The 22,861-nt window shown below is 38.4% G+C and overlaps 2 protein-coding genes across 6 annotated transcripts in view; one reads left to right on the top strand and one right to left on the bottom strand.

The window, feature by feature from the left end:
• macrod2 (mono-ADP ribosylhydrolase 2) overlaps positions 1-22,861 on the bottom strand; it is a 583,973-nt gene that overhangs the window by 352,417 nt on the left and 208,695 nt on the right. The gene's annotated exons all lie outside the window — the stretch shown is intronic.
• LOC136719263 (uncharacterized) lies at positions 19,698-20,968 on the top strand. Its single transcript, XM_066697137.1, has 2 exons — positions 19,698-19,818; positions 20,132-20,968. The coding sequence occupies exons 1-2, from the start codon at positions 19,731-19,733 to the stop codon at positions 20,944-20,946; spliced, it is 903 nt and encodes a 300-aa protein (XP_066553234.1). The 5' UTR covers positions 19,698-19,730; the 3' UTR covers positions 20,947-20,968.

Below are 22,861 nucleotides of genomic sequence, written 5' to 3'. Positions count from 1 at the left end.
CTGCACAGCTGGGCCATTATTACCATAACGCTACGAGTACGAGCACCAATGCCGTCAGAGAGAAAGGTAGGCCAGAATCCCATAGCATTTTCTGCTCTCATTTGAGCGTTTCTTTTCTGGGTTCTTTGAAGTTAGTGAACAGGATGTCCTCGTTTAATGAATGTAATTGATAAACAAAGCATCAAAGAATTGGGGAATTGTGCCTCTGAGGGAGGAAGGAGAATGGCTCAACCTGGGGCTCAACTACTCTTCCAGTTTAAAAGCTTGCCACCCACCAACATCGACAAACTCCTGGATTTCAAAACAAAAGCCGGCACTTCAATTTGCATAGCCTCAAAAATCTCCTTGATCCCAATCCGCCCCCGAATACCCACACGTTCAAAGACGTTGAGGAACTTGCCTTTAGTACTTCAAGTATTGTCCAAAGCTCTTATTCAACAGCTACACGCATGAAAAAATGAAAAATCTAAAACGACTAAGGCTAAGATTTTAAATGTGTGTACTGTTGGTGAACTTTTCACTTCTGGTGGTGGGGTTGATATGGAATGGTAAATAAATAAGCTTCACAAACATCCCAGCCAGACCGATGATGCAGTCAGCGTCAACAAAATTGGTATGATGTCATAGGACTCTCAGGGCTTTTATAACACAATTGCCAAAAGTCACACTAACTGAACAAATGCATGCTGTTGTTTCTTTAGTGTTTGGGATACAAGATACTATATAAATGTGTACACCTAAATATAATGTTTGTTTCTATACCTAAACAGAATCTATTCAGTCTATTCAGCTGAATCACACTACTGTAGAACTTAGTTTATGTAGTCATCCTGGACTATTTTAAGTTGATTTCAAGTTTTTTTGGTTATTTATTTTTTTCCCATGCAATGGGAGCTTGCCATGGAAATTCCCACAATTTGTTTCGGGTTAAATGTTTTCTCATGATTAGAACTTCTCTTTTAGGAGAGTAATCCAAGCAATGTGTTTTTCCAATAGACTTTAAGGTATTTCCTAAGCCTGCAGTCAATATTACAGGAACTCTAAAGACAACATCAGTGAAACCATATTCAGTAACAATGAAATACAAAACCCTTGAATTACAGATAATGAACGATTTAACGTTTTTCTCAACCAGGATACTTCTTTATGCTTTAAGGTTGTATATGCAAGACGCCTTGCACACATAAATCAGACATGCTACAAAGTCCCAGGTTCATGATTAAAAAAAACAAAAAAACACCTTAAATGAACTTTGTCATCACCACATATCTCAGACGAATAACCTAGGGTAAAACAGACTAAATTACTCACATTGTTATGCCACCACATGGTGTGGGATAGAAATTGATAACTATGGCCTTGACTAGCACTGACCCAGTCTTGGATGAAACCGATATATACAATGGAAACAATGGATGAAACAAAATATAATACATAATTTGAAATAAAGCAGGCAAAGTCTCCCATTAACTTTAAGAGGTTGTGCCAGAAAGCAACTATTATGTTGAGGTTGTTTTTGAGTGCCTGTTGCAATATTCTGGTAACCCTCAACTGACAGCATTTACTTGTACAGAAACCTCATAACTAAATTTCAATAATACAAAAACATCCCCCTCAAAAATAATAATAATGATAATAATAATAATGTGTCTGCAGCATGCTCCAGGAAGCATCTGGCACTGAACATGCAAAGAGATTTGTAAGCACTTCAGGTGTGTTTGGAAAGTTATTAAAATGTCTCCCCTAGAGCCCCGATTTCATCAGGGAAAGCTAGTATTACTGTAATTATAATCAGAAAATATCCCTCCTAATAATATTCCTGAATAGGTTTCGTATACAAGTGAACACCTCAGGATATATACAGTGTGTTCCTAGCTTTTCCCTTGCCACCAGTCACTGATAAGCAGTACAAACAAACAAACAAACAGACAAGCAAGCAAGCAAACAAAGAAATAAAATACAGTAAGCACAGGATTGGACATCCTTGGACAACACAAGGACTCAACAAAATAGTGTGCTCCCTGATATTCTGCAGTGTCTAAAGTAAAACAGCGAGGGGCACAATGTTAACATACGTGTTTGTTTTAGGAACTCGACTGGGCATAATTGAGTGGGCCTTGTGTTTCAGAAAGCTCACAAAAAGATGGAATAAAGACTTAATAGGATTAAAACTTCAAAATTCAACATTAAGTCTAATTATAGATTTGTGTTATTAAAAGGTCACTTTAAAAAGTCTTCTTTCCTGAGAAAATGGTGTCAAAGGCCTCACATACATAATTCAGAGGATTAGGAATCAGGTCTTTGGCTTTGCAGATCTACTGTTTGTGGTGTCACCTCATGAGTCACTGAATTGCACCAGTTGATATTTTAGGGGGGGCTCTGTGGCATGAATTCAATTATTGACAGGAAGCACATATTTTGGGAGGGTAGCCACCGGCAGTGCATCTCTGGGGCAGGGGATCCTCAGCTGTCTGAAAGAGGAACTGATATAGCCAAGTAAGTGCCGTAGGTTTCACGAGCCATAACCTCTGGCCTCGGATGAGCGAGAATTTTAGCCAACAGATCCTGCGTATTCGTCATCAGCCTCGAGGCAACGGGAGTTCAAGCAGAGGTGTCAGATTGGTGAGCAGAGTGTTGACAGGACAGTCATTCCAAAAGCTTTTTTTCCCAAGCAAAAAAATAAGAACGACAGGCATAATAAATGTATTATGTATTATCTGTGCTTTGAATCCATGCTGCGAGTTCGTTTGTGTGCCTTTAAAGGAAGAATAATCAATGTTAATTGTAAAAGCGCCCATACAGCCAATGCAGGCTCCATAATGAGTCTAAACTCGGCGTTGCTTATCTGGAAGGTCCATCTGCTTCTCTCGGCAGTTCCAACACTTTTCAGTGTAATAGAAACCCTTCGGGGCAGGGGGGCTTTGCTAGTCTGATTTTCCATTTGAAGGGGACTTAAAAAAAAAAAAAAAAAAAGAAAAAGACAGTCAATCGTAGGGGAAGCATTAATTGTACCTAAATGCCAAATTTGCTCCTGAGCCATCTGTTTAATGCCTGTGTTTTATAGAACAAAATTATTTTACTGAAGTGCATTGTATATATATTCACTGATTGAAAATAAACACAGTGAAGAACACCACCCTAAATATACTCATGAAAATGGCTTTCCAAATACTTAACTTTAATAAATAAATACAAATCCAAGCAAATGTTTATTTAGTCAAAGAATGAACCAGGTTTATCCAATACCTTTGCCTCAATAAAATAAGCAAACAAACATAATTAGAACTAGAATACAGAACATTACACAAAATGTAATTACTTGGCTTTCCACAAAGAACAAAAAAATGATTCTGTACATACTTTTGGATATAATAGTACTTTAAGAGTAACAAAGCAGAAGTTGCTGATTATTCTGCACTGAGCTGCTATAAGAATCAACACAAAGTCAATGCCTAATTCATTTTAAAGGAAAACAATTAAGTCACATTAGATTATAAAGCTGACAACAAATGATAACACCACTGAATTATAAATGACCTCTTTGTAAGGAAACTTGAAAGCAGGCCAATATCCGAGGCATCAGAAGGAATACAACAGTGAGATGATGAAATGAGTGTTCGGCTTTGTCTGTGCGTGTTTGTTCTCTGTGTTTCTTTCTCGGGGAACTGTCCATAAAAGAAGCTTCAAAGGTTGCTCGTAGATTTTAAAAGAGTGTATTCAGCGGCGTTGTGGTTTCAGTCCAACAGTTCTTTTCAAAAGTGACCTACAGATATGACCCACTGAAACCCTAAGAGCCGCCAAACGGTACTCTGCAGCAGGTAACACAAGAGAGAGGGGTAATTTCGTCTGAGCATGCCAGCAAACCATGTCAGAAGCAAAAGATTACAAAGCACACGTGAACAAATGAAATGTTTCCTATTTCGGGACGGTCAGAATAACCTTTTTTTTTATCAGTCATAGTTGTGATGGTACTACTCATCTTTTTTTAATGAAACACATCTGAAGTCCTAAAACTCCATATCTAGACTGGAGGATGGATCAAGAAAGATTTTAAGTGTAAGAACAAACAATATCTCCCGCGAGGGCCAGCACTTGCCCCAGGAGTTTATGGCAGAGATGTGTGTAATCTTTACGGTGTCTGACATTCTGCTAGGAGGATGACCTTCACTAAATCCATTTTTAAGCATGCTTTTGTAAAGATTACATCTGCAGATAGAATCCTCAAGGACTTTGGGAAAGTGTATCAAAAGACGGAAAGTGCTAAAGAGGTCCACAAGCCATCTCAGCGAGGTTAGGGTGTGCTGAAGGGAAAAAGTCAAGTGCGAGCCAGGTACCACGATATTGAAAAGTGTTCCAGTGAAACAGTAGGTTAATCCCAAATGTCATCACACGCTCATAAAACAGAAAGAGGACACAAAATGCCTGAATGAAAGACATTTAGAATTAAAAGGTTACTAGATAAGAATTAAGAAAAAAGCAAGCAAGAAAGAATAGTGGGATTGTTAAATCATTGGTAGTCAAATGATACTATCTAACAAGAGATATTATGTTCAGACTACAACACCAAATCCCTGCCTGACACACATTCATTCACACATGATGAGGCAAATACACCACATTCTCACAAAAAAGGGTAAAAACCAGCTATCATAAAGAAATTCCAGTACACTCTCAAACCCTATTCATTGTAGTGGATTAAACTCATTATGGTCATTTACCCAAAACAGCAGACAAATAAACCCCAAGACATTCAAACAAATATGCACATCGCAGCAAGTAACACTGTGTAAATAAAAGAAAGGGTCCTTACTTCAAAGAGACTTCAGTATACTTCCTCATTGGAGGAATTCAATCGTTAAACAGAAATTAAAGACTCTGCATTGAAATGTATCCATGGCAAAACTGTAAATTATCTGAAAAATATGGGCTAAATTCTGGGCTCTCCTCAAGATCTTTATACAATCTAAGGTCATTGTCGCTGTGCCAGGTATTAGAGATTAATTAATCACTTTCTAAATCCAATTAAACTTTCTTCATAGGAATCTGTGCTCTCCCTGCCACACAATCCCTAAGTGTGCATAACCACACTCACACCACAGTCAACATTTAATTGTGTACCTCTTGTAGGTCTTTTTGTAAAACAGCAAAAACAAACATGGAACAAACTAGACAAATAATTCAGAGTCTAGATGAGGTCATCTGAGGACGTCAGGAATTGTTAGCTTCTGAAAAACACAGTTCTGGGTTTTGATTTATAGATACTTATCTACCGAATAGAGCAAGCATATAAATTAAGTTAAGCAGACATATTATTGAATGCTGGATTTCAAATTACCTTAAACATGACCCCTGTACATGAATATATATCAAGTGTGATATTCTGTCAGTTTCATTTCTAAAATGCTACACTTTATAACCTGACTCGTGCCATATTGCGGGTGCTCTTTGTGAAGACACCCCTGGGGCAGAAAGAAATCTCCGCTAAAGCTCTGTGGATGTGAATCTTTCAGAGATGCTGTCCTTAAACTCATATGTGAAAGAACAGGAGCCGGACAAAAGCCTTAGAAACATTTAGGCTGTATTAAACGTATAACTGTGTCTCTCAGGGACAAGGCATCTGAGTAGAGCTGATCCAGGAGTGGTTTATAAAGACGTTTTCATATAGCATCCAATAAAGCTGCTTAAACCTCTTTAATCCTGTCTTTGGTAAATTGCTTTTAAAATTCTGATAATAAATTGCACTGGGTTTATCAGTGAAGAGTAGTGTGTAGTGCACATATTCATTTTTATTTTTAAGGCTAAAAAACTTCCAGGAATGTACTGTGACCTGACACATTTTTACTTTCTTTAGCATCGTAGTGCTCTTAGTAAAAGCGAATTTGAATTTTTATCAATTCCTTTGAATATGCTGGCCACTAATAATTTGGCATTTAAATATTCTGAAAATATGATGAGTGTCCATTGCAGGGCACAGAAAACAAACGCATGAACATGAAATTGTAATATTCACAATAACAAATGACACAATGTCAATGACTGTGGGTCTTGCCTTTCTACAAGGGCACGAGATTGATCCACCTATAATCACACTTCACACAAACCTCGGACAACCCTTCAGTAATGTTATTAATAATAGATGTTTCACACATCTATTCTAAAAATCAATTAAGAACAATATCAATGCGAAAAGATTTAAAATCTGGGGGAATGGGCACAATCTGAATTATTTTTGTCAACTGATGATTGATCACTCACTGTGTGGTCATCAATATTCAACAGGCTGCATTCCAGTCGGGGGTGTGGGTGCCGAGTGCCAGTGTAAGATACCAAAGCACGGGCGATTGTGAAGGCAGTTCTCAAGGGATGCCGATCCCCTCCAAAGCAGTGGCAGAAAATGGAGAGCTCGACGGTGTACTGAGGGATTCGGCACAGATAGTTTTCGGTCTCTGAGGACTTCTAGAAGAAAACAAGGACATTGTGCGGCATGTACACGCACCCTGAGGCATGGGGGCATGTGACTCCGAATGTCATAACCAACAACTCATTTACTCAACTTCAAATAGATACCCTGGCACCGCTCTGAATAATTCCCACACACCCTTCGGCAACAAATCAATATGGCAATGGCTGCGGAGGGGGCCAGGCGGCGGCGGACACTTGTTCCCAAACAAAAGACAAAGTGTCGGCTCCAGTGTTGACACGCAGCATTCATCAGTCATATTGACAAACAATCTGGCATAATACAGCCTCCCTCTGCTCACTGTCCCCTTACATTAGTGTCTGGACATGCAAGCCTGTCTATGCAAAGAAAAAATGAAAATGTTTGGATAGTGTTGGTCTTAACCCTTACTTGTCTTATTTTTTTTTTTCCTTCTTGCTACTTCTTGGAGTCGGCCCTATTCTTTCCTCTCTCAAGCAGTGATAAGTGGTGAGGTAGTCCTAGATAAAATAATCGATGTAAAATAGATACACTAATAACTATGTGGGCAAGAAGACTTTTTGTGTTTTTTTCCCCATGGGGACAGGGAGAGAGAGAGAGAGACAGAGTGGGAGAGAGAGGTTAAAAGAGAAGGGATTGGAGAGTGGAGAGATAGGTTAAAAGATAAGAGATCCATGATTTTTCCATTTCATTAGCAAAATAAGATCGTTGACCCCAAGCAGATGACATTGGTTTGGCCTAAGAGACCACAGGTGTCCATCCTGCGGGTCCTTCATCGTCCTCAGCGCCACCATCACTCAGAACTCGCCAACATGTGCTTCAGCCAGGCTGTGCCGCTTGCCAGCCTGCTGTGAACACTTTTCCCATCCTCACCTATTCCAGCTGCCCAGCACTTCCATGCACAGACAGAGGAGTCTGGCCAGGCCAGCGCTGTCCTGGCACGGAGACTTTGTCACAGGGGAGAAGAAGTTGGTGTTGCGAAACCGAATGGAATTTAAATCTGTTGCATAATTACGTTACATTTACATGTATGTGTTTATAATGTCAGTCTTTATATAACTCCTTTATATAACAGGTTATGCATTTCTTCAGAGCACCCTACAGCACACTGTTCAATATTCTAAAGGGAGTTTTAATTTAGACGTGATTAATGAACCCTGATAATTTTGTGTTAATGATTAGGAAGCCAACGTGTGTTCTTTATCTTTCTCTCCTTTTATTTTTTTGTCTCCAATGTGGAAAATCATATCAGGTCGAGCATACAGATCCAATTCTTGAGTTTTAATGGGCTAAAAATCAGAAATTGACTCATTTTTATCAACAATGTTTTAAAGTCTGTTAAATTACAATCCTGTCTGGCATCATTCCACATAACATTTAGCTGACCTTAAATGATTACTTATTAGACCCTCCCCCATTAAGTAATTGCAATTGTTTCAAATTGGGAATTCACACCTACTTTCCCAATTTGTATCGCATCAGATTAATTCCCAGAGATGAATGTGTGCGTCTACAAATGGTATTGCCTTTCATCTGCCATTTATCTGCCAAACCCTCCAGCCCAGCTCTGATGATAGCACTATACAGAAAGATCATCAGGTTTAGCATTCAAGTCTATAATTATATCATCTAAGTCTTTACCCATTTTTATAAAGCATGGATTCCTCGAAAATTATGATTGCTATTTCATGTCCTTGATCTTAGCTCAGAATAGTAATCTATTACAAATAGCTCTCAAAGCTGAAAGAAACCTAAAGCGAATACAAAAAAAAAAAAAAAAATGTTAATCAGCAATAAATATTTTAGCACACCATTAAAGATTAACTAAATACAGGCCATGAGAACCCTTAACAACTGCTCTTCCATAATGGATCAGTTTTAATCAATAACAAATAAAATAAAATAAGCGCAGTTACACATCTCGAAAAATTACAGCAATGGGGTAAATTCCAGGTGGTGCCAAAAGCAGAGCTATTGCTATGAGTCATGTGTTCAGTACCAGTCTGTCATGGGAGAGAAACATTCAAAGCAATTGTATCATTTCAAAAAAGACAATATAAGATGTCCACCCACAACCTCCAAAATGAATTGCCACATTCGCCAAGCATTTACCACCGAGTTAAGTTACAAGGATTGCTTTTGTTCCGTTTCTTTTTTCCTTTTCTGCCGCGAAAACAAAAGCAGCATCGTCTCAAGTGCTATCAAAATGCCCAAGGGCTTTACATGAAAAAGCTTCCACATTCACATTGCATTTTTTGATTGTTCTTAAAAAATCTGAAATACATTTCATGTTCTACAAAACAAAAAATAGGCCAAAATAAGACGTCTGTGTGCGAGCATGACAATAAATCAGACGATCATCAGGAAGTGCCGAAGTCAGATCGGTGTGCAAACAAATCAGCAAACACATTGTTAAAAGAACAAGATTTAAAGTGATCCTGTCAAAATATTTTGCAAAACAAAATACTACGAACGTCAAAGCATACTGACAGCTAAACCCATACCACTCTGATATTCACTCCGGGCCCTGGAGGGATGTAATCCGGTGGGTTCAAATTCTGAAGAGCTAATCATAGAAATAATGGTAATATAAAACAATTAAGTCAGGAACGGATTTAACGAAGTTGTTATAATGACGGATAGAATGGAGACGCACTGCGACCCTCCATGATCAGTTAGTGAATATCACGGAATGACCCGCATAAAAAAAAAAAAGTTTGTTCCGACATATAAATACACAATTAAGCCCGCCCAGTATCTGCCCGACCGCCACTGATCGACTCTCAGAGCCCTTGACTTGTACGGCGTGTTAAGTCTGCAGTTCATTTGGTTAAGACAATTCAGAAATAAATTTCTCGCATTTGCTTTGCATGTATCGAGGGCAAAGATTAAATGAATCCCCGCCACACAGGGCCGCCCCCAGTCCATCCATCCATGCAGCGGTATGCAGTTGTAATACTGCGTGCTGTGAGAATGGCATTTACCAACATCTTGAGCAGCAGCCTGGAGACTCACGGCAGGCAGTCTTTTCTCCCTCCTGGGAATTGGGTAGAGTAAGCCCATTTTATTTATTTATTTTAACGAGCGGTGGAAACAGACGCAGGAAGGGACTGAGAACAGAGAGAAATTCCTATAGCTTGGCGTGAAACCACTCCATTAAAAAAAGCAAATGCGTTATTATTTATTAATTAAACTAATAAAAACTAAAATCCTGAAGGCAGAGGTGAGGTACCAGAACATCACAAGGTTTAAATGGTATGATCCGTGTTAATGAAAGCACTTTCCCTGTGTGGTCTGCCTGGATGAGTATCAGCACGGAGGATTTACAATTCCACTGTGCAGCTGTTGTTGGGGCACAGGCCCAACATCAGCTGTAGAACAGAAGCAGAGCACAGACACGGCATTAATCTCGTTCAAGCAGCTGTGACTGCATGGCGTTGCGTCTGTGTGATTGCAGGCCTCAGCCCCAAACAACACATCTTGACTAATATCTTAATCACCACAAAGGTATAAAGTTACTCTCCAGACACTCTGATTAACTGGACACACAGCGGGGTCCGTTCCTTGGCAGTGAGCTTGAAACGTCTTCGTGAGGGTGAGAAAGTTTCAGCTGCCACCTCTCTCTAGGGAATTGGAAGCCGAACTTTCCGCAGTCGTGCCTTTGTTTAAATTTGACAATTTATAGACGAGACTGCTGCCATATGATCCACTATTTAATGTAACACTGAACCGTTTATTGTTTAGCCATATTTATATTTAATCAAAAAGGGCCTTGACATCTGCATCTCATTTGGAATAGTATACAACCCACTTTAGACAATTTAGACATTATCCGAACAAGGCATAATCATAGAATATGTATTAAAATCCACGAACATTGTTGTGTGACTTATTATCTAACTAATATTTACACACCCCTCTATTTTTGTTTCAGAACTTTGCAATTTTTTTTTAAAAGATCTCCAGAATTATATCAGAAAGGTGATTTTCCCTCTTTTTCAGCTCTAAGCTTCAAGCACCCAACTGGAATAAGATGTATAATTACTGATCTGATTGTGGATAAAGTGTATTAAACCTCTGAGGACAAATTGCATGCACTGCAAATAGCACCTCTAGGCCAAGAAGAACCAACAATCCAATACTCGTATACAGCTCAGCGCAACAAGATGTGTGAGGACAGGGTAAAATAACCCATACAAGTGGCTACTTCTAAACTGTGACCTCTTCGGTGGCAATTAGGGAATTTAGATGACAAATATTGTCCTCCTCAATTTCCAAGATTTCCTTCAGTAAAAAATGGAGCCGTGCTCTTCATGGTAACCAGAGAATCCTGTAAACCTCCTCTTCATCTATATTCAAGCCATGTGAAGTGAAGAAAGAAAAAAAATTATTCTAACGAGTCCCATTAACTCTGGATGCAAAGATCTTCATTTCAGTTATAGTGAGTCTTGGGGTTGGGATTTTACAATGCAGACATACTATCACTGAGGTTGTAATTGTCCCCAGCAGAGCTGAGAGAACAGGAAAGTTCACAGAGGTGACTGATCCAGTAAGAAATTCCGAAAAATAATTGGAAGGTCAGATTTAATAATGGCCACTCGACAGAATGCAGGAATCTAATTGGTGTGAAGGCCATTTGTTGAGTTTTCAAGGTAAAGCGTGAAAACATTCATTATCTCTTTTCACACCGATACAGCCTACTTCACATTAAAAGACAGGTAATGTTCATATTGTTTATACTTTTACAGAAAAATACTGAGAGAGAGAACAGCCATTTTTGTTTCACAGCAATGGTGAACAATGTAATATATGTGTGTGCATATGTGTATCATGTTTAGGTATGTTTAAAACGTGCATGATAGACAGTTTACTAAATGCAGTACAGTGTAATAGAAAAGGCAAGACATCAGCTCTTCAAACACAATGGCAATAATGATGTTATTATAACTATTTATAATAAGTATTAGTGTTAGGCCTATTGTTTTTATAATAATAATAATAATAATAATAATATAATAATAATAATTATGATTATTATTATTATTATTATTACTACATTCACATGCTTGTGGATTTGCATTACTCTCTAACCGATTTTTTCATTTATTGGAATTGAAAAAAGTGGAAAAAGTTACTTGCTGCAGCATGCGAATGGAAAACGAGCTGTGAGTGCAAAAGCGTATGCAAATCGTTCATCTGAGCAAAAGTGTTAAACTTTATGAAGATGACTTTCATCAGCGGTAAATGCGATCCTCCTAATTCTGGCCACGCCATATGGGAAAACAGGTGATCGGAATGAAGGATTGCTCCCAGTCCCCTGGTTCTGAAATAGACACTATTCCCATTGTGTAATACAGTCGCACAAGAGCTCCAGCATTTACCTCTAGAGACCCAGTGTTTGAATTGTGCTCCATCACAAGCTTGGTGGTCTCAACACGTTGCCTAGCAGAGTGCCGCTTGAATTGACACAATGTCTCGGCTTCCAAATTCCACTGGATTAAAAAAAAGCTCAAAAACTGTGCATTCAATTACTTTATCGCCACGGTATATTGCTGGCCAAAAGAACTGGTTCCAAACTTTAGGAAAGCAATTGCTAAACACGTCTCCTTGTGTATCTCTTCAAATAGCACTTGCACAGAAGATCACACTGCAAGAACACAACCAACACGCCCCTCCTAAAGATGGGTCAGTTTCCCTCGCAAACCACAACACATCCCATCATTATACTCGGCAGCAATACAGGTTTATCTCAATATTAGATAAAATGTTACCCATCACCATCTTTACTTTTTAACCCTACTGTATAAGGAGTAACCAGGAAAGGTGAAGTGTTTAGTTTGATTTTCTTTGAAGTAATATGAATAAAGCATCATTACTATGAGTAGTAGTATATAATAACCTATGTACAGTGAAATTAATCAAACCATAAACATGGTATGGTCAAAGGAGATACCTCAACAGTTGACACCTTTTCTCCTCTTTCAAAATAATGCACTGAAATTCTCGGGAACGTCTGTTCTTTATCAATGACTGCTGCTGTAACCTATCAAGTGTCAGGTTGCTTTTATTCAGTTTCCTCTCCGGCGCCTTTGAATAAAACAAGACCCCATGAACATCACCATTATTTATATTATTTTTCCCTTTTGTGACAGCTTGAAACCTTTCTTGGAGCATCCTGCTGTTCTAGACGGGGGATTTTATAAGGTTTCTCAGCTTACAGGAAACACAAGGGTCATTTTCTGTACACTAACCACCATTGGGGGAAAAAAAAAAAAAAAAAAAAAAAAAACTTTAAATCTAATCAAAATCATTAATCACTGGGACTTGGTAATCATCGGGGATCATTGGTAACTCTTCATTGGCTTTGACTAATTAACCTATAATCATTCTTTAGTACAACCTTGACTGTAATTGTTTCGGTCTTTCAAAATAAATTTAAAATGCTGTGTATATATATGGTTTAATGAAATCTGCTTATGGATCCGATTCCTAAGTGTAAAATAACTTTACAAATGTTATATTTCATTCAACCCATTACCAACATATGTAAAAGAAAACATTTCAGAGCATTATTTGGTAAGCTCTAGCAATACAAGTTAATCTCAACACAAACCATTGTTACATTTTGATTGCCATTGTAAATGGTGTGCTTGGCTGACTCACTGGAAGCTAAATTATTCAGCATCATCCAATGTACAAAAATAAATAAATAAAATAAATTATACCCTTAGACACGGAAATGAGACAGAGAAAAGGAGTGAGGGAACGGATGGGTATTTGATGTCTATAAAGATGTAGTTAAGACCGTTTTATTCAAGCATCCCATACTGGAACTTGTGCACCTGGGTTAGCAAGGTTAATTAATCCCCTACGCCCCCACAGATTACCTCTGAGGGATACTAATTGAGCAGTCTAATGGAAGACGCGTCTCACATGATCATACCCCTTTGTGCCCCCGTGCTACAACTTTGACAGGCTTCTTTCCGGAAGTTAAGACACCTGATGTGGTTTGACAGCACATCCTCAACACATTTCCAAGATGTGACTGTGCAGTGGAATTATACAGGAGAAAAAGCCTTTAGTCTCTATTATGCGTGGATAGAAATATGAAATAAACATGAGAAACATTTCATAAAGAGAGATAAGACATGAGAATGTACTGACTTTATTTATGCCCGACTTTGTTCAGCGTTCCACATACTTAGAGCAGTTGCAGATTCCCTGGTTAGAAGAAGTAAATTAGCAGTCACACCTTAATGGGCAATATTTCACTCGGTAATGGTTTCAGGAAACAATGCTTAATATGATTTCAAATGAGTGGAACTGTATATCAAATACAGTACATTTATATTGTCTCCTCATTAGGATTAGCCATTTTATTGTGGTTGAAACAGAGAATCAAATATAAGCTTCCTGTCTTTGCAGATGTTCACTGTACATTGCTTCAGCAGTGTTGTATAACGAGTAATTAATAAATAAAAGACGTACTCATGTCACCTTCATAGTGCGTGCAGTTACATATAATAATAAAAGTGTTTCAAATCAATTTGCCGTCACTGCAGGTTACCAAGGTGAAATGTCAGGAGATGTCAAACAATCGGGAGTGTAAGAAAATAAAAATAAAACAACGGCACAACAACAGACTGCATTATTTCTTTCATAAATGTTAGTGCCACTTAGTCTTTCATTACGTTAGCAATAAAACAAAGTATGAATGGTTGGATATTCATTTCAACGTTATTTTCAATTCAAACTCCCTCCATGCTTTGGGATGGGTTAAATTCCACAGCCTGTGGAGTTATCAACAGATGGCATTATATATCATATTCTATGTTTCTGTCTGTGACTAGGTTTCTTGGCCCTTTGCCCTTTGAAATATTTCCTTCATAATTTACTTCAGAGCATTCTTGCTAAGCCTGCTTACATTGTATTGAATTCCATCAATTGTGAGCAAATGCACTATGAATAACATGGTACTGGTGGTGTTGTAAGAGTTTACTGACAGACAGAAAATGCCACAGTAATGCTATTTTGATTGATTTTGATGTGGCTGTCATTTTAATAAAGACCAATGTAATTAAGGGTAATAAAAGGAATCTGTGTTATACGTCTAAAGCCTCTTCTTTCAGAAGGCTGTCACATAGGGGTTTGGTTCAAACCCAAAAAGTAATTATAATAAAGACTTGCATACAGAGAGCACCGTCAAAAGGAACATTAAAGAAATTGTTAAAATTAAAAATGTAAACAAGCAAAGAAATAAAAGAAACTTAACACCATTCTACAAATATAATTTTATATTTTAGAAATCTACACTTTTCAGAAACAGTCATGGGGAAATGCTTTTTTCCCCCCACCTAATAGTAGCTCATGTTGTGGTTTTATAGGTGTTTGCAAACAAATTGCGTGTCATGCTGCAAGACCTCTCTGACATCATTAAAGACTCTCTTTTCAAGTTGCTTTCACATTCTGGCTTTTCTTGATGGTCTTGCAAGTCCTTTATCATCGACAAACAATCACCAAAAGCAAACTATACTGTAGCCTTTTCTAGATGACATGCTTAACAAGTGGGTTTCCATTAACAAAAAAAACATGTCAAAAGTATGACCTATCACTTATCTCCACGGGATGAAGAACATGTCTTGTATATTTTATTTGTATGCCAGACATCTATTATTTTTATTTTTTGTCTGTATTCTTGATGAAAACACCACTTGGCAGGAGCGGGGATTTATTAACTGTTTATGGAAGGTTTAATCTTTTCTACCCTGGACCACAGTCTCACTCACTGACGGATTTAATGCAGTTTCCCATCCATAATTTCAGACTCTGTAATAAGTTCTTGACCAATAATAAAAGTACACCTCATGCTGCCACAGTCAGGAATTTGACAGAGAACAGAAACAACACATTGATCAAGCCTCTCCTATGTGGTGCTTATGTATTCGGATTGTCCATTTGGTGTAGCCCTGTTTCACCCCTATTGCCTGAAACATTTCACACAAGGTCTGCTGTGCGTGTTGAGTGCTTCTCCTAATATTAGACATGACGCCTCTTCTTATTTGCTATAGCTCATGCATGGAAGAATATCAGACAAAAATAAAAGTCAATGACCTTCATCTGGTGATATTATCAAAGAACTGAGACAGGCTTTTCAATTCAGATGAACAAACTGTTTTTCTTTTTTTAACTGATTGACTTGTGAGTTACAGAGGACACTGCATTAGTTTGCTTTTTGAGCTGCAGCATTTTGTTGATGAAGCAGCAAACAATAAGTATCTGCTGAAGGCAAAGACGCATTACCATTATAAATGAGTTGTTAGCACTGGTACATCAGTAACATATACGCTTACATTTTCCTTTCTTAATTCCTCTTTCACGCAGAACATTCTAGTAGTATTTTCCAGTCAAAAGAATACATAAAATAAATACTTTAAATACTTTACAAGTCTTGTATTTTTTATTGGTTAGATATTCTAACCTGTGCACAAATATAACAATATTTATGCTTGGTATTAAGCTTATTGACATTTAGCTCAGAATCTCACTGCTGAATGGAACCAAGATGCCATCAAATGAATTATGCATTAATGATGCAAGAGTGTTAAGAGCACTTGAGCAATCATAATTGAGAAGGTTTAAAAGACAATACCTGCTGGGTCAAAAATGATGGTACTCTGCAGAAGAAACAACACACTTAAAATCTTCCACTCTTCTGAGGATTTTAGCTACACTACCAGTAGAGACCAGATCTTGTAACTAGAACAAAACAAGCCGGTGTATTAACCAGAATGGAGAGTATTGTCTCAAGCTCTGGTTTTATACTGTCCAAATGAAGAAAGTGTGGGGCAGTAGTGAATCTTCCCAGCAGGGGCCGTCTTGCCACAATCTTTCCAAGAGCAAGACGTAAAATCCAGGAAGTCACAAAGAACTCAAGAAAACATCCAGGCATCTGCAGGCCTCTTTCACCTCGGCAAAGGTTAATGTTCACGACTCCACTATCAGGTAGACACTGGGTAAAAATTGGATTCATGGCAGAGTTGCAAGGTGAAAACCTCTGCTCACTAAGAATCAATGCTCTTCTCAAGTTTGCTAAAAAGCATCTGGATGATCCTCACATTTTCTGGAACAATGTTCTATGGACAATCCTGCATTCCACAGTAAGAACCTCATACCAATGGTCAAGCATGGTGCTGGGAGTGTCATGGTTTGGGGATGCATCATTTCATTAGCTAAAACTGAAGCGCAGCAAGAAAATGATCCCAAACATGCAAGCAAGTCTAAGAATGGTTGAAGAACAGGAACATTTTGGAATGGCCAAGTCAAAGTCCTGAACCCCATTGAGATGTTGTGGCAGGACCTGAAATGAGCAGAGGGCCAAAATTCCTTGACAGCACTGTGAGAGAGTAATCAATAACTACAGGTAGGGTTTTGGTTTCAGTTATTGCTGCTAAAAGTGAATAGTTCAAGAGTCTAAGGGCACGATTGCTTTTTCACCTGGGGGCATTGTGTTTTGCATAACTTTCTTTAATAAATCATTGACATAATTATCAATATTTTGTGTTATTTGTTCATTCAGGGTCCCTTTTACCTAATTAGGTTTTGGTTGAAGATCCGATAACATTCAGTTTCAAAAATGTCCACGGCACTTTCCACATACACACACACACATTTGTTTTTCAAAGAGCTACCCGAGAACTGCAAACAGCACAGTGGTGGGAATGAAAGAGCATACCTAAATAGATGATACTTAAAACTAATCTGAGGCCCACAGTTAATATCCACCACTGGAAGCCATGCTGTGAAGTCGTTGTATTTTTCATAATACTGTCAGTTTGTGTAAACTACCTGACATTATTCATGACTTATTTAGCTGGAGGAGGTTATTGATTTTTTCCCCCCTTCATAAATCTGAAAACGCACTCAGCCTTCCCAAAGGAGCCATTATGTTCATTGGTCTCTATCCCAAAACAACAGTTCAAGGTTATCACTATAAAACTGTTCACTTGCGAAACATTTTTCACATTCAGAAAGTGAAATTAATTATGCTCTTAGAATAGTTGCAGCAATGAGGACACCTCGGCAGGTTATAACTAATATACAAATGCATGGCGCGTCTTGTTATTTTACATCAAAAAAACACCTTTTGGCCCACATAATACAGGAGATACAGTAATTGCCGCATTTAATCTTCCACTGTCTTCACTGGTTAATCCACAAAGATAACTTGATTGTATTTATTTATTTTACAGAAAGGCCTGTTGAGGTGATGCTGGAGATATTTAGGGCAAGGGCTCATAAAAAAAATAAAAAAATAAAAGTTTACGAGCATTTCACATGCAGTTTCCGGTATTCTCCCACACAAATATTTAATAGTTTTATAGTTTCTGGTGCTTCTTCTCTCAATTACTGGAACTTTCTAGTTGCCTAATAAATTAAGATTTTAGATTTAAAATAATAATACAAAAAACTTTTGCTAGCATTTCCAGTATTTCTCTGGAGATTAATTACCCTATGATCTGTTTAACGTATTCTGCTTACATGTCCCACAGTTTTATTACGGTGACATTGAGAGCCTCATTTCGATGTATATGGCATGTTTGTTGTCTATCCAAGTTCGTATGCAAAAAAGCTGGTGTCAGTGGAGATCATAATTCTGCTTCTCAATAGCAAATTCAGGGCCACATTCGGGTTACAGAGTGCGAGTAGTTACTAACATTACTACACTACTTACTACATTAGGCTTGTGCTGAATCTTATGCAAACAAGGTAATGAAATCACAAATGAAAATCACCAAAGTGCATTTGTTGATGTTGCATTCAGCAAACAAAACAACTTCTAAAAATAGATCCGCCATTACATTTTTACATACATATACACATATATATACATATACACATATATCACCATCACACTAATCACCATCAGCCTATATTGATCCACTGCTGGACGAATGCCTGCCCAAGATTTTTCCCCTTGCTTCGATCTAAAGCTCTTTCCATGTCATGCCTGCAAAGTTTCATCTCTTGGTCTCCATTCAATAGCTTCCTTTGTCCAGCTTTGATCTGTTCTTCTTGCAATGTGGCTGGCCCATTGCCATTTTAACATTTTCACTCTTTTAAAGAGGTCACATATTTCTGTTTGTTCTCTATCCATTCATTTCTTTTTCAATCTCTTTTTATTATTCCACGCACACATCTCTTTATGCTGCTTTGGGTCGTCTGCAGTTTCTGTATCATTTCAGCATTAAGTGACCATGTTTCACAGCCATAAGTGAGTAATATATTACTGATAGTAATATATATGTATAAATAAAATAAATACACCTTTATACAAACAGTATACAGTTGTTTAATTGTGTTTTCTAGATGGGCAAACTGTCCATGTTTGATCCTATAAGGAAATCCTGTAAACACTGGCACTGGCAGATTCTGCTGAGCTACACTTTGACAACAGCAAATCTACAGAAAGCTGGGGCAGGGGTAAAGAGCATAGTAAGGCATAAGTGTGTTTGGAGATCCGCCAGGGCACCGGCGGGTTGTCCAGTGCAGTGAACGGCAGTAAGTGAGCTCCCCAGGCCCAACGGACAAGCTGAGTCAGAAAGTCACGCTTGCATGATCCAAGAAAATACATAGAAACTCATACCAGCCCAGGGTGGATTTCTAGATATTTTCACTTGTCTGCACTGTTCTGCAGAAGCAAGAGAGTTTCTGAGTTGAGCTTGAATCAATATTTTATGTCCCGTTGGAAGTTGACTGGATTTTATGGGAAAAAAAATGTGTTTTGGATTTACAGCCTTCTTTTCACATTCAATCTGTGAACCAGACCTCACACATTCATATGCAGACAGCACATACATTCAGCAAATAGCTACAGATACAAATTGCTAAGGAATCCATATAAATTATTAAGTGTTTTAAGAAAACAAAATGTGCTCATTTGCTTTTCCAATAACAATACATGCCCTATATACATATCAATCAATATGATGTTTCAACAATCAAAAACATTTTTGACTAAAAACACAAATATATACACAAATCAATCAAACAATAAAGGTATTAACAGTTATTTGTTACGTATTACCCCCATTATGACATGGAACCCTTCCAACAGTGCTAGAATGCTCAACATGCCCATTTAGAACTTTCCAAGTGCAGAAGAGTTCCGTTTACTCAAATCTCCATGGAAACGGAAGAATCTTCATGCACCATCAGAAACGCATTTGCCATTGACTTCACATACAGCTCTGAAGAACAACTCATTATTACCCAGAGAAATAAGAGTTTAAAAATGGACAAGAAATATTGTTTGGACCGTGATAGACAGCAACTTCAAGAAAGTCAGCAAAGGTCAGAGCCGACCTTCTTCTTTAAACCAGGTAAGGAGCTATTATCACTATAAAATCTGTCTTCTTAGATTTAGACTTGTGATTCAGGCTATAGGCTTTATTAATTACTTAAATATGAACATGAATTATGCTTTATGTTTTAAATGTAACAAATGTTATTGTAAATAAATAGAAAAACACATGAAGCAATGATAGACAGTGTAACACACAATCATACTAATTACATAATTTGAGAAAAGTATATGCTAGGAATGTAAATATAGTAAATGCTGTGGGGAAATTTACTGTTTACTGTGAAGTGGTGTATCCCTGCTTACAACACTGTTTCCTGTCTCTTTTACAGAGACTACAGACCTCCCCAGAGTGGAGATAGGACCCAGTTTCCCGCGTTTTCACCGCTCTGACCCTGCGGTCGATCTGCGGACCCCCTCTCCTCCCTTCACCTTTCATGACCACAAGCAGATGTTCATGAAATATGCCTATGCCCCCTCTGTGCCTTGCTTCACCCCACCTCGTTGCAGACCTGCCCAGGCTGGCAGCTGGACCACACCTTTCTCATTTCCATACCCAAAAATCATGCAGCCTCCCTGCCTCCAGGACTGCTCAGACAGCCATGATCAATGGGAGCCTATACTGACGTGCAGCTCCCTACTTTACCAGCTGCTACTGTCCCTAGAAGACCTGGCCCCCTGTGAGGAGAGCCAACCTGTTCTGCCCCAGAAGGCTGAGCCTACTCTTCAAGAAAACGGTTCTAGTGACCAAACCTTGAGTGCACCAGTTGAGGCCGACCCCACCTGTCAAGACCGCAATACCACACTGGCACTGATTGAAGATTCAGCACCTGGCCACCAAACACCAGCTGGCCTAAATCAATACCAGACCAGTGGTAACCACTCAGTGGAATCAGTGGAAGAGCCCACCTCTAATAAGCAATCTGCAGCTGGTGACCAAATGCCAACTGAGGGGATGGAAGGTCTTGCCTGGCATCCCCAAATTCAGGGGGCACCAACAGAGGGCCTCACATCGAAGGAGGAAAGGGCAATGGTTCCTGCTTCCTTGCACCCTGGAGGGCAATGTGGAGGCACTGGAAGAAGAGCAGGAAATCAGCTCAACTGCCTACAGACAAAATCAGCCAGTGACTTTGCTGTCCAAGACTGAAGGGCAATCACGTCCTCTCAACGCTTCATTTTATACCCTATATTGTGTTTTGTGTGTGTACAGTTCCTTGCAATAATACAAATTTAATAATTATAAAAATATCTTGCACTGTCTTCATTATTAGACTAACAAAAACACAACTACTGTGTTTCCCATGAATTCATCCCACCTGTCAGATTAAACACCAACCCAAAAACACCAAAAAACGTTTTTTTTAAAACAACGACACATTTTTGTTCAATGACCCCTCTAGGTCAGTGAAATGTGTGTCAGTCCTAAATTAAGACAGAAGCTCAGCTACATTATCCATGTTGTCCATTAGGGTTTAAATGTCAGATATGTGCACTTATTAGAAAGTTAATGGTATTTGAAGACTGCAACTCAAAATCAACAGCTTTCCTGAGACCATTAAACCTGAAAGTGCTCCAAAACACTACCTCGGGATAAGATGGGTCACATTGTCATGTTATTGTAGTGGGACTATAAATACTGCCTGCTAAACAACCACATATTGTTTTGAGGACGTTGATGGAAGGAGGAAGACACAGTTGGTCTGATTCTCGTTCTCATAGAAATTGAGCAGTATGTGATGAATTGATGTAATTAATGATTAATAGATGTATTTCACATCGTTAATAAAAGCCAAAATAAATTAAACAAATGTTGTCCTTATGCCTGGGACTGCAGTTTAACTTGTGTCCAACTTTTGTAACAGTGATTAAACAGGAAGGAGATATAGTAGTCATGAGAGCCATATAGGTAGCCATATAGTAGCCCAAACTCTTGAACTATCAGTATGTATTCTACAGTTGGAGACAGGAAGGGCTGAACAGTGAAGGACCTCGTGAAATGTTTGGTTGTTAGCCAGTTCTCCTATTTCAAAAGGAGCCATTTGTTCCTTCTGCATTTTGTTTTATTTTTCCTATTTATTTATTTTTCAACTTAAAAAGAAGTTGCAAACGCTATTGTATTAGTAAATGTTTTGTACTTTATCATTGTTCTTGGAATTGAATTTGCAGTGTTAAGTAGACTCCAGAGAACAGAAAGAAAGGAAAAAAGGTTTAGTAAAGACTAAAGCAAAATCAACCTTCCACAATCCCTTGCTGCCTATGGCAAAGTTTTATGACACAAACGTATATCCTTCACCACAACATTGCCTCTGAGAAGCCCTTTCAGCAACCATTTTGTGTGGGAATGGAGAGTTATTATGGCAGATGGCAATTTAAACACAGGCAAGATTCAAAAGCACACACAACGCAGTTAACAAAGGTAGCAATAAGTACAGAAAGAAACCTTCCACTATCTGATGCTCCTTTCAGAGCTAACAATCAGAAGGACTCGTGTCGACACAAGCAGATTAGGTATACAACTGAATCTGATGTTACTGAAATGGGAAATTTGAAGGGAAACCTTGGGGGACCCTTCATCATTAGGTAGTGACTTTAAAGCTCTTTGAAAGTTACCATGTGCAGTAATTGATCCCACCAGGTAATACATGGTAATGACACGTTCCTATATTGTAAGCATTTGATCAGGAATCTGTGGCTTCTGTGTTTACCGCACACCATTACAGAATGTGCTGTGAATGTACACAAATCTGTGGACTTTTGATCCTTCCTGAACTGCTCAAATGGGTCGGAAATGACAGTTGATATTATTGTGCAATACATACCTCTATTAATTTAACAAATTTAATCTGAAATACTCCTTATGAGCTTTGCTGAAATCAAAGAACCTCAGTATGAGTTGTATTACAGAGAACCAGAAACAAATGGTGCATGTGCGATAACAAATAACGCTCCAGTTTGTAGCGTCTGATCGCCGTGCTTTGTTTTCCTTATGCCGGAATTTGAAATGTATTGCATGTTTGCTTTACTCTTTGATCTTCCTAAAGACTCTGGTTCAAATGAATACC

The sequence above is a fragment of the Amia ocellicauda genome, chromosome 23 (assembly GCF_036373705.1).
Source record: "Amia ocellicauda isolate fAmiCal2 chromosome 23, fAmiCal2.hap1, whole genome shotgun sequence".
NCBI classification, from domain to species: domain Eukaryota; kingdom Metazoa; phylum Chordata; class Actinopteri; order Amiiformes; family Amiidae; genus Amia; species Amia ocellicauda.
Note: the sequence above shows the minus strand (reverse complement) of the source record. Positions and strands in the feature narration are given on the sequence as shown.